General features: G+C 37.2%; 1 protein-coding gene across 3 annotated transcripts in view; it reads left to right on the plus strand.

Annotated features, from left to right (window-relative positions):
* The window catches only part of LOC140873157 (BEACH domain-containing protein B), a 71477-nt gene that overhangs the window by 14539 nt on the left and 39586 nt on the right, over window positions 1-17352 (plus strand). For 2 of the 3 annotated variants that reach the window (XM_073276197.1, XM_073276281.1), the window contains exons 6-17: window positions 3691-4014; window positions 5118-5334; window positions 5643-5702; window positions 5978-6427; window positions 6853-7180; window positions 8015-8476; window positions 8591-8749; window positions 8852-9001; window positions 15999-16154; window positions 16270-16311; window positions 16433-16774; window positions 17085-17258. In XM_073276197.1, the coding sequence (XP_073132298.1) occupies window positions 3691-4014; window positions 5118-5334; window positions 5643-5702; window positions 5978-6427; window positions 6853-7180; window positions 8015-8476; window positions 8591-8749; window positions 8852-9001; window positions 15999-16154; window positions 16270-16311; window positions 16433-16774; window positions 17085-17258 (2864 nt within the window). The remainder of the gene's footprint in view (window positions 1-3690; window positions 4015-5117; window positions 5335-5642; window positions 5703-5977; window positions 6428-6852; window positions 7181-8014; window positions 8477-8590; window positions 8750-8851; window positions 9002-15998; window positions 16155-16269; window positions 16312-16432; window positions 16775-17084; window positions 17259-17352) is intronic. The other variant, XM_073276361.1, reaches the window with a different exon arrangement.

A 17352-nucleotide genomic window follows, 5' to 3' on the forward strand; every position in this document is an offset into this window, starting at 1 on the left:
TTGGGACAAGATCATATTGAGAGTATCCATTTGGGCACACAAGTGTTCAAATTTTCAATCTTTGGCGACACTAGATTTGTATAGAGATTGGAGATTGGCTCTGATTTAGATTGATAGCTGACTTTGTTTGCTTCCGACACTAGTATGCTTTTGTGGACCACTGGTCCACTGTTTGTATACTAAGTAACTTCATATTATCAATATAATTATAGTTTTTTTATCAAAAAAAATTAATAACCGTTAGAAAATGAGACTTGAACCTAAATCACTTCAAAAGCTAGCTCAAGAGGTGAGGGTTGCCCTTGTCTATATTAAGGGCTCCCAGAAACTTCATCCTACCGATGTGGGACAATATTTCAACAATAACTATAAATATACATTTAACCATTAAACCTCACCAATTCACTAGCGTTTTAATCAAATAAATTATATCAAACATGTATTAATCAACATGTCAGGTTTAAGAATCAATTTGGAGAAGAGTGCTTTGTGGGGCATCAATTGCGAAGAGGAAGAAATGGAAGAGTTAGCCGGTTCATGACATATGTAGGTCCTTGTGGTTGGAGAGGAATGGAAGAATTTTCGACAACATGGAAGAGTCGATTGAGGAGTGCTGGGAAAAGAAAATATGTACTTGGATTGAGTCTCATGTAGAGTTTGAGAATGTCTAAATCTCAGATTTATTAAAAGATTGGGCTTTTGTCTATTGTTGATATGAGTATGGTTCGGGAATAGATGGCGAAACTGGATTAAAGGCTGTCTTAGAAATGTAAATTATTCAATAATTGTTAACGGGAGACTGACCGGTAAATTTAAGGGGGAGAAAGGGTTACGACAAGGAGACCCTTTATCTCCGTTCCTGTTTAACTTGGTGGCAGATGTTTTGGGAAGATTGATCGACAAGGCAAAATCATTAGATTTATTTAAAGGTTGGGAGATAGGGAGGGATATGATTGAGGTCTCTCACATTCAATTTGCCGATGATGCTCTGTTTTTTGCGCAGAATGAGAATCATGTGAGATTGCTGATGGATATCTTGTTCATTTTCTGTGATATGTCCGGATTAAAGATTAACAAGGAAAAAAGTGCACGGCTGAGCTGTAATTGTGAAAAAGAAGTGGAGGAAAGGTTGGCTAGGGAGATCGGATGCGGGGTGGAATCTTGGCCCATTCAATATCTTGGAGTACCCCTAGAAGGGAATCCACTAAGGGTTTCATTCTGGAAACCGGTGACCTTTAAGATGTCTAAAAGGCTAGCTAGCTGGAAGAAAGCATTTCTATTGAGAGGAGGCAGACTCACGCTGATATCGGCGGTCATGAGTGCCCTTCTCTTGTATTATATGTCGCTATTTAGGATCCCACGCAGTGTTGCAAAGGACATGGAGAAAGTTATGAGGAACTTTTTGTGGGATGGATCGGATCGGGAGGCTCACTGTCATCTGGTAGGCTGGGATAAAATATGTAGACCAAAAGATAGAGGAGGCTTGGGAATAGGCAATCTTTGCCTAGGGAACAAGGCTTTGCTAGGTAAATGGTGGTGGCGATTTTCGACGGAGGGGGACACATTTTGGAAGAGACTTATAGCGAGCAAATACGGAGTTCAAGATAACGGTTGGGATGCGGGGTTGGCTAGACACAACACTTTTAGAACTTCGTGGAAATTCATAGGACAGATCTGGCTTTCAGTCACTCTGTGAGGGCAGTGGTTAGAAGGGGGGATAGATTTAGATTTTGGGAAGATTGCTGGGTGGGGGATTCTAGTTTTAAGGATCTTTTTCCTAACCTTTTTCAGATTTCTAGGGAGCACAATAGACAAATTTCTTTTTTCCTTTGTCGAGATTCATTTTATTCCTCTAACTCTTTCTCTTGGAACTTACATTTTCGACGCGATTTGAGGGATGAAGAATTGGGCCAGCTAAGTAACTTGCTGGAAGTTTTGAGAGGGGTAAACTTAGTAGAGGGCGCGGAGGACGTGAGGAAATGGGTGTGGGACAACTCAGGTTTATTTTCGATAAAGTCTTTCTTCGAGTCTTTCTTTCCAGAGGAGCGATTCCCTAGCTTCTCTCTTTTTTACCCAATCTGGAAAGCTCCTATTCCGACGAAGGTTCAGGTTTTCTCATGGACAACTGCGTTGGGAAGATTACCTACCTGCGATTTGATTCAAAAGAGGCTCCCGAATATCTCCCTCATCCCGAACTGGTGTGTGCTATGCAAACAAGGGGGAAAGACTCAGGATCATATGGTTATTCACTGCCCATTTTCTAGTTCATTGTGGAACCTAGCTCTCAAGGAATTGAGGTTATCTTGGGAGATTCCGAACTCAACAAAAGACTTATATGCTACTGATTTAGGAGGTCGGCTTGGAGAGAGAGGGAGAGTCTTTTGGTTAGTAGTGGTTCATTGCGTGTGTTGGTCGTTATGGCTGGAAAGGAACAGAAGAATTTTTGAAGGCAGTGAAGAAGTGGTGAAAGAACTTTGGGACAAGATCAAATTGAGAGGATCCATTTAGGCGCACAAGGGTTCAAATTTTCAATCTTTGGCGATACTAGACTTGTATAGCGATTGGAAATTGGCTTTGATTTAGATTGATAGCTGCCTTTGTTTGCTTTGGAAACTAGTTTTCTTTTGTGGACCACCGGTCCACTGTTTGTGTTCTAAGTAATTTAATATTATCAATAAAATTATAGTTTCTTATTAAAAAAAAAAGTATGGTTATGCTTAGACTTTTGTTGTCAGCGGATCACTTGTCCGCATATTGTAATTAACAGCTTATCCCTAATTGATATAATATTGTTTCTTATCCCCCCCAAAAAAAAAGAAGCATATTGAGTTTAAGGAATTTTCAGTTTTGGATTTATTAAGCGGTTGGAGTTATATATTTTTTAATATGTCTCGAGTGATATTTGCCTAGTGTGCCGACTGCTTGTCCACTTTTTGTAATTACTAAATGTTTGTAATCTAAAATAATATTGTTTCCTATCAAAAAATAAAAATAAAAAATCCTCCTGGTTTGATATTGATCGCCCATCACTCCTGTATGAAGCGATAAATTGTAGTTATCCTAACAAAAGGCTGTCCGAAACTGAGTTTGAATAACTAACATGCAAGCTTAGAATGATTGGCATACCACATATATGCTCCAGTTTGAGTGGAAATATTTGAAATCTTGAGTGGAAAGGGGAAAGTGAATATCATCTTTATTGGGAAAGTTAATCCTATCTTTGTTCATTTAATTCTTGTAGTAATAATCATATCTTTATTTATTTATTTATTTATTTATTTATTTTTTCCGCTTTCGGTTTCAGATTTAGTTAAGGAGTGGAGCTTCATATATTGCTAATATATTTAGTGATTTAGGGGCTTCGTGTGCTGGTAACTTATCCACTTTTTGTAACTAATTGATATTTTATATATAATATATCCTATCAAAAAAAGAAAAGAAAGAAATGAATGAGCTTTTTTTTAATAATTTTAAAATTAATCTTAAACGTCTCAATCAAATTTAAAGAAAATCATGTGGCTTAGTGTATTAAATCTTAATACAGATGAAGTATTCCTTCCACAGCACTATTGTTGTCATCTAAAACACTTTGAAGTTTTAGCATCTTTTTTGGCTGCTTTCATTTTTGGAGCAACTTTGATCTTTGACTTATAACTTGCTTAAGTACTCATTGCTTCTTATTGTTCCCAGCTGCTGTCGTTGTACTCAGGACCATTACGAGTGTACTTTCAGCGGATGAAATTTTGTCCAGTAAAGTGGTAGATAATGCTGGAATTTTGCAGAAGATTCTTGTTTATGTGGTATCTGTCATTTGCAATTTTGTTGATATTCATCCAATCATGGATGAAGCAGTCCAGTTGGAGAGCACCAATTTGGAATCAGGTTCAAGGGTTGGTGAAATATCACCGAGCCCTTCTACTATTTTAAAATCTCCACATGTGGAAACTATCTTATTTTGGCACCAAACAACAGTGATATCATTGATGGAGGCTGGTGGTCTTAATTGGTTATCAGGTGTGGCATGCTCTTTCGGTACTTATTGTTTTACAGCTCGTCCAATGAACTGAATTTCGATCACGATCTTAGTGAAGTCTGTATACTAGAGCTGGGATGGTGATAATTTTCTTGCTACAGCACATTAACGACAAACTTTTGTAAGAGAGAAATTAGAATAAGTCAGCACTCTAAATGGGGAGTACTTGTACCTGTCAACCCACTTATCCAGTCCACAAATAAAACCTATTTCCATCTTGAAGAGTTTGGGAGTTGGGCCAGAATACCAATTATTTGATTAACATTTCTTGCTTTTAGTGTTATAATGAAAAATTAGGTGTTCTAGTGATTGATTTGGGTGTAATTTGGTAAATTCCCGTCTTTGACTCTCTATTCATTGATTCATGTACCATGCTGACAGCCTCATCTGAAATGGTGGCCCCTTTGGACCTCACCGACTAGCATGTTCCATAATGTTGAGGCCACTAGTAAGAGATGTCTATGTAATTATTCAAATGATAGAGGTCTTATTCTGACTATGCCTAACATTGGGCTTATATTAATCATTTTTCGCTACCTTTTTTGCGGTTGGTTAACAGTCCCTGGTTGATCTAGACATTGTTTTCGTGAAATTTTTCGGCTCAAAGTTTGATGTAAAATTGAGGTTGTTGCATTCTTCGTTTTCATTTGCACGATTTTGTGACTTTTGGAATGCCATATGTGGATGAAAAACTCTATAAGTCTCCAATTTTGAATATATTGTTTTATTTTTTTAACATTACTAGGTTTACGAGAGTAGGAGTAGTTGAAACTTGTTGTCTAACAGGGCATTTCCGTACGAGTATAAGAAAAAGTATAATATCAGGTGAAAAACTTGGGTTTTAGATTTTTGCATGGGACTTTTTTGATATGATATTATTTTCGTGGTTCCTCCTTCAACTGAGTGCAAAGACTCTTTTGTCATTCATTTTGAGGAGCCCTAGCAGTAAAAAAGAGAAGATGATTAGGGTAAAACCCTAATATATGCTGTTCCCTAGACACTTGGTTTTCTGCTATCTTTTCTAATTCATATTTCAGTTTTATTTACTACTCAAGGGAATATTCACACTTCTAACCTATATCAGAGATAATGCGCGTCATGAGGAGATTGAATGTGAAGGAACAATGGATAGATATGTCCCTTCAGTTCTTGACTCTCAGAGCTCTTCGATCTGCTTTGGCTAATAATCCACGCGGTCAAAATCATTTTCGAAGCATTGGCGGGTTGGAAGTTATTTTGGATGGTTTGGGAGTTCCATCAGTAGATAGTTTGATAATTAATTCATCAAGACCTGATGGAAGGTAATCTTTTTGGATGTTTGAAGCATGTGCTTACAATCACATCTCATGCTTTTGGGTTTTCTTATTGTGACGAAAGGGGAAAAGAACCTCTCCCCAAATAATGAGATGGACGATAAACTTTCTTCTGTTGTGATTTGTGGTTATGAATGTAATGCTTGATAGTATTTAATGAAAATGATGATGTCCCGATAAATGTGGAGTTGCTTATTTTAGGTGGTGAAAAGGTAACCATTATGATTTTTTGCAAATATTCCTCAAATTCCTTACTTGGTCTTTGGTTTTCACTTCTGTTGCTGCGGCATCAAAAGTCCTTTGCAGGTTATTTTTGATCACCATGTTCTCTCATTGGAGGTTCTCAGGGAAGCTGTGTATCCTTTAAGCGCTTTAAGTGCTTACCGTTGCATACTAGGATTGCATAAAAGAGGAATAGCACAACTCATGGTCATGGATACACTACTTCATGATTATTTTGCGTTGGGCATCTCATATCAGTTCTCTGTCACCTAAATTAGCCTAGAAATAAATATACAATTTTTTAACTCACATCAGGTTCCATTTGCATATGCATAGTCCAAGATATGGGGTGTGGAAATCTTTAAATGTTTCAATGCTAGAAGTACTGCTTTCTTTAACTAGCTTATAGCTTTGGAAATTTCAACAACTTGCAGTTTCTATATGAGAATGGAAGAGTGCACAAGTTTGCAAATAGCTTTTGTTCTCTCGCATTCATGATTCAAGAATACATACAAAGTAATTTGTCAGTTAGAGATAATGAGAATGAGTTTGAAGAAAAAGGAACCAGTGCATCAAAAGTTTCTAAAGCTGAGCTCTCTCATGCATTTTTATCAGATCCATCCTTCTTACCACATTGGGAAGATTACACTTCTAGGTTGAGCGCATCGTTGTGCCATTTAGTTCTTGAAGCTAAAGAAACCGAATTGTTCTTTGTTCAACCAACTATCAGCAAAAATTCCCTATTGGTTACTGGAGTTTATGCAGAACTTGCTGTAAAATGGTTCACGAGGGTGCTTCTTACAGTTTTCCAGTGTATCAAGGCTTGTTCAGATAAAAATGAAATGCCTAGCCACTTAAGGTTGATAGATTATCTTGATTGTTTATTTTTTGTTTAAGTTTAGATGCTTGCCCCAAAAGTTTGAGCTTATAGGAGATGGCATCACGATTATATTTTAATGCACCACTGCATGTATAAGCCGGAGAATTAGGAAATATATGCCCAAACCTATTCTCCAATGTATACACGTGCAAGTTGGCTCTGCATATGCAACGAAGGCTATCAAAAATCAATTTGACGAATATATGGCGTTTTGTAATCTAGAGGTCTTGAATATTTGGTCTTTTGGCTCTAATATCTGTTATGGATTTCAATATGTTTGTAATGGAAAAACTTAATTCAAAAGTTTGACCTCGTGAGAGGTGGCATGATAAGTTTTATGAGTATTGCCAATCTCTTACTTCCTATCTTTAATTTTGCCACTTTTCTGTGCTTCCTTTTTTCAGGATTTTTGCCTACACGTTGCAGCAGTGTGCTCTTTCTTCATTTAGAAAAGTTCTTGTTTCCTCACCTTCATTGGTTGATGTATTCCGAACGGAGGGAGTGTGGGACTTCATCTTCTCTGAGAATTTTTTTTACTTTGGTCCTGCTCCGGCAGAAATTATCGGGGATAACTGGCATAGGAGTGAGATTCTTTTAGTGCACAAAGAAAGATATGGCGGTTCCAGTTCTGATGATGGAAGAGGAAACACCAATGAAGTCGAAATTTTCCAAATCGAAGTAATTTCGTTCGTGGAATTTGCAGCGTGTTTAAGTGGGAGTTCCCATAACTTGGTTGGTTCATCTTCCCTTTTATGTGTGACATACGAGATGTTCTCTATCACTGGTCTTTCATCAAACAAGTTCTGTTCTGATCTCAAAAGAATTTTTTGTTTCTAAAGTTGGCTTGAAAGAATTGCACTGGAAATCCAGTCTGGCATGCTAGTAACTTTCCACCTGTGCATATTTTTTGGTTGATAAAGTTTTTAGAAATCACGCTTTTATTTTGACAGTTTGCTCTGAATATGTAATTTCTTTCTCCGTCTGTCACTCACCTAATATATTCTAGTGTTTCCTCGTATACACACACGTGTGTGTCTATTCTGTGATGCATTATTGTGATAGTCGTAGAAATAAAAAGCTTGGCTCAAAATTTCTCTTTCCTTCTTGTTCTTAATTGATGAACCCCGAAGAAAGTGTAATATTCTTTCTTCTTTCTTCTTCTTCTCTCTTTTTTTTTTTTTTTTTTTTTTTCCCTTTGAAATTTACGTTTTTCACTATCAGCTGCTCATTTGAGCTTGTTGGGGTTATGTTTTTGTGAGGTTCTAATCAAGCTTGAGAAAAAAACTCATGAAAAAGTCGGAATGCAATTTAATTATGGAAGAGTCCTGATTGCTCTTCTCTGAAAGCTTGAACTTGCCTTAAATTTTAGCTTCTACATCCCCCTTAGTTGGTACGTTTCTAGCAGAGACCATCGATGTACTGGTATAACAGAACTACTATGATTTTGTTTTTGAGCAATGAAGTGCTATGATTTTTAGTTTCTCTTTTGTGTATGCTCAATGCTTCCCTCTTTTTTGTCCTTCATTATACCTCTGTGATCACTCATCTGATGATTATTGATTATAGCCTGAATGTGCCGTTTTGCTGGATGCCCTTGAACAATCCGCCTGCAATCCCGAGCTCGCTGCTGTTTTGGCAAAGAGCTTGCTTCATATATTGCAGCTTTCAGCTGAGAAAACTGTTTCTTCATTCAAGGCACTTGATGCAATTCCTCGAATACTCCAGATTGCATGTATTCAGGCACAGGACTCTAAAAGACCCTGCAGTGCAAGTCCTTATGTTGAAACTACTAACATGGTTATGACTTCTGGTCAAAGCCATGAAATATCTTACTTTCTTGAGTCGACTCAAAATTGGCCAAACAGCATGAAGATGCTTATGGATGTCTTTGCGGAATACTTCTCAGCATCAGATGATGCAAAAATTTCCATTTTGCACAGTTATACATGTATTAACTGTATGTTTGACTTGTTCTGGGAAGAAGGTCTCAGAAATCATATGCTCAAGTATGTTCTTGATCTTATGAAGGTACAACAATCAGTTGATTCCTTCTGTTCTATAATTTCTAAATTTATCACCGGAAAACATAAATGACCAGGCACCACTTTTATCCTTTCCGGTTTGAAAATTTTCTTCTGGCAGATTGTTGCAGTTTCTGAGGAGGACCAGAAAGCAAAATTATTTCTATGCTCAAAGTACTTAGAGACATTTACTCATTTGAAGGACCGAGTTAGGAATTTTGCAGATTTGTCGATTGATCTGCTGGCTGGAATGAGAGACATGCTTCTAGAAGATGCAGTGGTATTGAAATTATTCTTTCTATGTTTTCAAAAAATTAATTGTACTATATATTTTAAAGTTTGCAATTTACTTAACTTCATATGTCTGCTAATTTGATGCCAGAATTATCAAGCTTTGTTTCGCGAGGGTGGATGTTTTTTACATATTGTATCTTTGTTAAACGGAAATCTGGACGGAGAGAATGGAGAAAATCTGGTTTTGAATGTCATTCAAACATTGACTTCCTTGCTTTCAAAGAACGAGGCCTCTAAGGTACCTTTTTTACTTTTATATTATGTATAAAGCTGTAAATTCTGCTTAATTCACACTTTTTCCTATGTAGTTAGTCGTTTTTCGGTTTCTCCTCATCAACCATGAGATGCCACTCTTTGACGGAAACTCTTTGTAAGACCATCGATCTGGTTAAATGAAAAAGACACAGATGGAGACTTTTTTCTTTTGATAATGGACATAGAGAAAACTAAAAGGATAAATGAAACTTGACTTAGAACCAAAACTCTGATTACCAAATGATAGACAACCGACACCAACATGCATGAACCTAATTTTCTGCTTAATGTTTTCATAATCGGACCGGTATTCGAACCGGTCTACCTTGAAAAAAGTTCCAACCGGTCGGACCGGAAAGCTATTTATGTAATATAATATAATATAATATAATATAATATAATATAATGTGTGATATATTTAAAATTTTAAAAACCTAAAGATGTATATAAATAGACAAATAGAATATATTTACCAAAGTTTGAAAACTAAATAACTATATAAATATATTTAAAGTATCAATTATAGTTATACATCTTTTACATTTTTATTATACATATATAATAAAATAGTAAATTTGAGGTTTTAAAAATGAAAAAAATTAATTTTTCAAAAATAATTCCGAGTTGAACCGGTTTCTGGTTTTTGATTGGTCCGACCGGTTCTTGACTAGTTGACGGCTAAAATAGTTTTTGAGTGTGTTCCGGATCGGACTTGTGAGCGGTTCCCAGTCGAACCGGTCTGGTTTTGAAAACACTGATACTACTAGAGATATGAACCTAAACAACTCTGATTAAAACACATTATCAAAATTGGAATAAAACCCCAAGAACTCTAAGGTAGCTTCAATGGCGTGTTTTGACCCTTTACTAAAATGAGGTAGGAACCAAAACAACAAGAGGAAACGACACCGTTAAACTTAAACCTATAAAAAACTTGTCTTTGAGAACCTAAGAACGATCAATCGATGAATACCACAAAGTTGAAAACTTTGATAAACTTGATTTTTGGCTGTGAACTCGAAATGGGCCTAACCATATCATGAGATCACTCGTGGGGTATCACCGACAAAGATAAAACGTTAACCAAATGCAAACAACAATTTCAACTTCTTATTCGCTAATATGTTATATATGCAAACAAATTTGTCATGGATTTTCATTGTTAAAATCACAAGTTTTAATATTTCTCTATAAGACGGTATATATTAATTTTTGAATTAAATAACTCTTGAGTTTAAAAAATAATTTGCTTGCATGCAAAGAAGTTCAAAAATATTATTCAGAGAGAAAGAATGTATAATTTAACAGTAACAAACAAATAGAAGAATCAGATTACTATACTACACTGTGGTGCGGTGTTTCGATTATAAAATAAACAAATTAATTTCAATAACATTGATTTACCTTAGATGAATCGTTGATATGCTTCGAATTATCATCTTTCGACTTTGTTGTTCTCGCGATTTGGTGCATCCGTCCGAAGGTTCTCAATTTGGGGAAAATCGTTTTTAGATACCCTTTTAGAAGATTTAAGACTGAATCTCCATTTGATTTTGATTGGTAGATTACGAGGGACAAAATCAGGATAATTACGAAACATTAGGGATCATTTTGGCGGCCTGAACAAAGGAGGGACTATTTTGGGAATAATGGCAAACAAAGGGGACCACAATTTGTATCAACCCATTTAAGAAGCTTTAAAGGAGAGATGTGCGGTATCTCTGTTATTTTTTCTGGAAAGATGACGTTAGAGATCAAATTGAGAATAATTACGGAACATCAGAGATCATTTTGGCAGCCCGAAAAGAAGATGGACTGTTTTGGGTAAAACGCCAAACAAGAGGGACCAAAATGGGTATTAACCAATTTTTGTCCTAACGACATTAAAATCCCCCCGAGGACCAATGCCACATAATTCATCCTAAAACACGTCTTTCGGATTACATAATTTACATGGCCCATACACTAGAAAACACCACCTTGTAGAACCGCATATTACCAAAACCCCTTATCTACTTACACCTTGTAATAACAACCACTCAACAAACCTAGACTTCTAAATCTTGCAATGAAACCTCTATCTACCACGCCTTTTATATCCTAAAGTGCAACTAGGGGGAGAATATTTTGGTCCTTGGTGGTTCATGGTATTTGTTGGTCGGTATGGCTGGAGAGAAATGGAAGAATCTTTGAGAATGTGGAAGAAACGGCGGAAGAGGGTTGGGAAAAGATTAAGATACGGATTGTTTTGTGGAGTAGAGCGTTTAAAGAATTTTATAATTTTGCAATATTGGATTTACTAAGGGATCGGCCTTTTGTTTTTTGTTGATATGATTAGGGAGTCGTTAATTTCTTTTGTAATTAGCGGATATCTTGTCCGCCTCTTGTGAGATCTTATTCTCGTATGTAATATATAAAGTTTCTTATCAAAAAATTCAAAAAAATAAAAAGTGCAACTATGTGTGGCTTATCTTTGCGTAAAACAGCTTTAATTGAACCCCTCCGTCTACCGGAACCTCCTCCCAGCTCCCTTTATATTCCAAGACAAAATTTTCATTTACCACTGTAGATCCCTTGTGAATTGATTCTCTCTCATAATTAATCCCAAAATTGAACTCCTTGGATTTATTAGACCTCGACCTACTCCTTGCTTTGTTCACTAAAAGAGCTTTCTCAACCTTTATATGAGAAAGACAATCATAACTTCCATCCAAACCCGACGAACGTTTGACATCAACCTCTTCCACCTCTTGACCGATCCTCCTCCACTCATCCTCAAAATCGCTTAGCAACGATTTTCCCAATGATCAACTGCCAGTGACTGCCAAAACAAAAAAAAAAGGCGAAGGAAGAATGGAATTAAGGGTGAAAGACTTTCTGTGGAGAAGACCGAAGAACCTCGCGCACTATAGGGACCATAGAATCTTTGTAGAGCGGACTGCGCTTCTACGTAGAACTAGGAGATGTGCAAATAGACCCCTTATGTCCTTCAAGCCCAAAGAAACGACATTGAAATATCTGAACTTACGGATAGGAAACTGTTAGACACAACTAAATTAGAATATTGTATAGAACTCTATTCACCCAAATCATTGAGCACCTGATCTTCCATATCTTCAAGACCTCCACTAGAAAACCTGTTCGTCCTGCCTCAAATCATCTCTCCTTAAGAAATCATCATCAAATGCACTGACATTGATAGCTGCTATGTCGAGGATTTCTTTTGAAGTATACGTTCTCAAAGTTATGTACCAGTGACCTTCTGACCTCCCCAGGGATTGGCAAGCCTGCTGCCCCAATGCCTAGCTTCGTCATAGAACCTCTTCTAAAATCTCCAGCCCCTTGAACATGAGGATTCGTGTTATCTCAGAGTCAATAAGCTAAAAGCTAAAAGAGGCAAAGAACAAATGGATTATCAAAATAAAAAGTGAAATGGTTGAGGAAAGGGGATCATAACACAATTTTTTCATTCCTACTGAATCAGCGTAGGAGCCAAATGGATTATCAAAAACCAAAAGTGAAATGGTTGAGGTTTTTCATTCCTACTGAATCAGCGTCGGAGCCAAATGGATTATCAAAAACCCAAAGTGAAATGGTGAGGGAAGAGGATCAGAAAATTTTGTCATTCGCAACGCGTTGGAGCAGGTTAACAATCAACATCTTGGAGAGGGATGATGGGTCGACAACATCAGATAGTGAGCAGATTGAGTCTATTGTAGTAAATTTTTTAAGAAAATTATATATCAGATCAGGAGAAGGGGGCTGGGGCATAGGAGTGGAGTGGGGCAGAATTGATGGTGAGTCCGGATGAGAACTGGAGCAACCTTTTTTAGAGGAAGAAATTAATTGAGCGGTGTTTTAGAGTGTGATGTATCAATGCTCCGGGACCAGATGGCTTTAAAGTGGCATTTTATCAGGATTAGGATAATATTAAAGAGGACTTGCTGAAGGTTTTTAACTAGTTCTTTTGAGGGGGAGTGATCGATGGTATCACTAATGAAACATACACATGTCTGATTCCTAAGGAACAAGATTCTGTTAAGGTATGAGATTTTAGGCTTACCAACTTGACAACAAGCCTGTACAAGATTATTGTTTAAGTCTTGTCTTCAAGGTTGAAAAAGTTTTACCCACTACAATTGCGGAAATTCAAAATGCTTTTGTTGAGGGAAGATAGATCTTAGATTGTTGCCTCATAGCTTTGCTCACCTCTTTCTTCAAAACATGCTTTGAAGTTTCTTTTTCATGTGCGGTCCATGACAAACACGACATTTGGCACATGGGCGATCTGACAAGAGAGATTAAGAAGAAAAGGATGTCGGGCGGCGGCTAAATTGTAAGTTCTTGCACGACTCGGTTAACTACTTTTTTTTCTTCCTTACCTTTTCTTTTACCTGCAGCCCACTCGTCGGGTTTTCTATTTATGATGAGCTACTAACTCAACCCTTTCCACTTGGGGTCCTATTCCCATACTTGGGTGATCCGATAACTATCCCAGTGTTTGCCCAAAAAGATAGATTGGCCACGGTTGAGTGCTCTTGGCAAGTTGCTTACCAGAAATAGACTTCCGTTTGTAATGAATTGGTGGAGGAGTTCTGAACAAAAAAGAAGAAGGGGTGGGTTTTTAATGTTGACTTCGAGAAGGCTTACGACAATGTGGATTGGAGTTTTTGGATTTTATCTTTCTTAACTGAGGGTTCTGTGAGAGATGGAGAAAATGGATTAAGGGATGTGTTTCGAATGCGTCATTCTCAATTCTTGTTAATAGGAGGCCTAGAGGTAAATTTAGAGGAGGGTGTGGTCTTCAGCAAGGTGACCTGCTTTCCACATTTTTGTTTAATTTGGTAGCAGATGTATTTGGTAGATTGATCGATAAGGCTAAATCAAGGAGTCTCATATTGGGTTTGCACATAGGAAGAGATACAGTACAAATCTCTCATATTCAGTTTGCGGACGACACATTGTTTTTTGAAGAAAATTTTAGGCATCTTATATTTTTGGTGGAGATTTTGGAGTCCTTTTGTCAAATGTTAGGGTTAAAGGTTAACATGGGAAAAAGTGTGTTGGTGGGTCTTATCTATGAAGAAGATGAGGTAGAAGGTTTAGCTAGAGAGATTGGTTGTGGGAGCGTATCTTGGCGAATTATACATTTGGGGTTCTCATTGGGTGGAAATCCATTGAAAATCTCGTTTTGGGAACTTCTTCCGTCAAAGATGTCGAAAAACGTAACAAGTTGAAAGAAAACGTTTTTGTCTAGAGAGGGTAGATTGACCTTGATTTCAGCATTGTTGAATGCTTTGCCGATGTATTTCTCATCTCTTTTTAGAATCCCACAGGGTATAGCGGAGGTAATGGAGAAGATCGTGAGGGGATTTTTATCGGACGGAACCAATGGGGATTCACATTGTCATTTGGTTGTGTGGGAACAGGTCTGTAAACCGTAGGAAAAAGGAGGTTTCGGCATTGGAAACACTTGTATAAGAAATAAGACTTTTATGGGAAAATGGTGGTGGCAATTTTCTGTAGAAACAGACACATTTTGGAAGAGAGTTATAACAAGCAAATTTGGATTACAAGATAATGGTTGGGATTCGGCCTTAGCAGGAAATGTCACATTTAGAAGCCCATGGAAGTTTATCTCAAGAATTTACCCGGCTTTTCTTCATTCTGTGAAGGCAGTGGTAAAAAGGGGTAACTTAATCAGGTTTTGAGAGGATAGGTGGTGGGGGACTCTTCTTTTAAGGATCTGTATCCATCTTTATTCCAGGTGTCTTTGGCCCATAACTAACCCATCGCTCATTTCTTTCGGTTGGATAATTTTTCCGTTCCCTTGGTTATTTCTTGGGACTCGCACTTTTGGAGGGATATGAGGAATGGGAAGTGAACGAGTTGACTTTTTTTGAGGGTCCTTGGAGAGAGTTAGTTTGGTTCGAGGGGTTGCAAACATAATGGTGAGTCTTGACTCTCATACCATGTTAAGAAATTGGATTTGGACCTAACTACACTTCAGAAGCTAGCTCAAGAGGGGAGGATTGTCCTTGTCTATATATTGAACTCCCAGAAGCTCTATCCAACCGATGTTACGGACTGCTGGTCTGTTTTTTGTAATCAATAATAATAATAATTGTTTATAATCTAAAATAATATCATTTTCTATCCCGAAAAAAAAAGATGGTAGAGCCATATAGGAAAGAGCGTGTGTTTGTGTGTGTGTTTTAATACCAGCTGTTATCTTGTAGTATATCAACCCTCATGCACCACACGTTTCAACAGCTTCTTTTAGATATAATGTGGCTATAGTTAAAAGAAACTTAACAGTTCTACTTCGTTCTTGCGGGATATTATGTTATGTGCCTCAATATTTAATGGGCCTAATATGTGCTTACATAAAGGACATAGGCCCAAGAGATCCCAAGGCCTCGGAAGAATCTAGATCTGGGGGAGAGTGGAATAAATGTGAAGAACTGAAGAAGGGGAGGGCTGTTACAGGCATTCTGATATTTTTCCTTGAGAATTTTGCAATTAGCATTGCTTTGGGAGAGCAAGAGCTCTTTTACAGAGTTGATACTCCGGGTTTACATTTTATATTTCATTTATATAAACTTACAATTCAGCATTCAGAATTATTTTTTATCTTTGAAATCTGGGTTGCAACGTTTGAAATCTTGGGCCTATGTCCTTTATATTTGGGCCCATTAAATATTGAGGCACGTGACATATTCACCGGTTGGGAATGCTTGGTTTAGGCACAAAGAATTTGTGATGTCCAAATTTCTACCTGTTTTATATGAATGGTTGTTAAACATTTGCATTTCAATGTGTGTTTAATGTTTCCTATACATTCTTCCAGCTGTCTATGTGATATGCCATGAGGGTGTATTATATAATTAGACATAATTGGCTGTGCGCAAACAACCCGTGATATATATATATATATTTTTTTTGCATATTCTTATCCCTTGATTAATTTCAAATTTAAGGTTGCTTTTAGAGCCTTGGTTGGTAAGGGTTATCAGACTTTTCAAAGTTTGCTGTTGGAGTTCTGTCGGTGGCAGCCTAGTGACGTGCTTTTGAATTCGCTGCTTGATATGCTTGTTGATGGAAAGTTTGATCTAAAAGTAAACTATGTTATAAAGGTAATCCGTTGAGACAAATTAGTCTGTTTAGATACAGATGATCATGGTGAGAACATATCAGTGTTTGATTTGTAACTTGAACATTTCTTATGTTGTCCTCTCCTTTCTTACTCAGAATGAAGATGTGATCCTGCTCTATTTCAGTGTTCTTCAAAAGGTTGGTTTGTCATGACCTTAGATAATATTTCTTTGATCCTTATCTTTCTTTTACTGTTTATGCATATAATGATGTAAAGTTGATTTGAACTAGTGCCTTATTGTCATTTGATATTGGGCAGAGCAGTGACTATTTGAAGCAGCATGGACTCGGTCTCTTTCTCCATCTGCTAAGGGACTCTTTATCTAATCGAGCTTCATGTGTTAGGGCAGGAGTGCTTAACTTCCTTCTCAATTGGTTTTCACAAGAAACTGGTGAGACTATGGTTTGGAAAATTGCCCATCTAATTCAAGTGATTGGTGGGCATAGCATATCCGGAAAGGATATTCGAAAAATATTTGCTCTGCTTCGTAGTGATTATCTTGGGCCTCGGCAGCACTCGTCATTATTGTTAACCAGCATGTTAGTTATGCTAAAGGAAAAAGGGCCAACAGCTTTCTTTGATCTTAATGGGATCGATTCGGTGAGTTTTAACACTTTACAGGTAACAGATTATGGCCTAATGTTTGATATCAATCACCATGTTCTGTAGACTCATAAAAATTATCTTTGAAAATTGATCTTTAAAGCACTCTGACCAACATGAATGACTTGGGAACATGTTTGAGATAAGGATTGCTGCAAATACTTTTAAGTCGAAGTTTTATTCAAGTAGTTTTTTAACCCGTATCCTGCCTTTGTCTGTACTTGGGGTCGGGGCTGCTTAAAGTGTGATTCATCATCTTGTAAATAGGGCCATGGTTGACTTATTTCTTATGTGACCCTGCACTCAGGGCATTGTAATCAAAACACCAGTTCACTGGCCTGTAAACAAGGGATTTTCATTTACATGTTGGCTTCGCGTAGAAAGCTTTCCTCAAAATGATGCAATGGGGCTCTTCAGTTTCCTCACAGAAGATGGGCGAGGGTGCTATTCTGTCCTTGTGAAGGACAAGTTAATATATGAGGTTAGCTCAGAATTTCATTTTTAATTTTCGCATTGATTGTATTTGATGTATTAGTGAATGCCATGCCAGACTATTAATGATCTTCTATGCTCCA

The sequence above is a fragment of the Henckelia pumila genome, chromosome 1 (genome assembly GCF_033568475.1).
Source record: "Henckelia pumila isolate YLH828 chromosome 1, ASM3356847v2, whole genome shotgun sequence".
NCBI lineage: Eukaryota > Viridiplantae > Streptophyta > Magnoliopsida > Lamiales > Gesneriaceae > Henckelia > Henckelia pumila.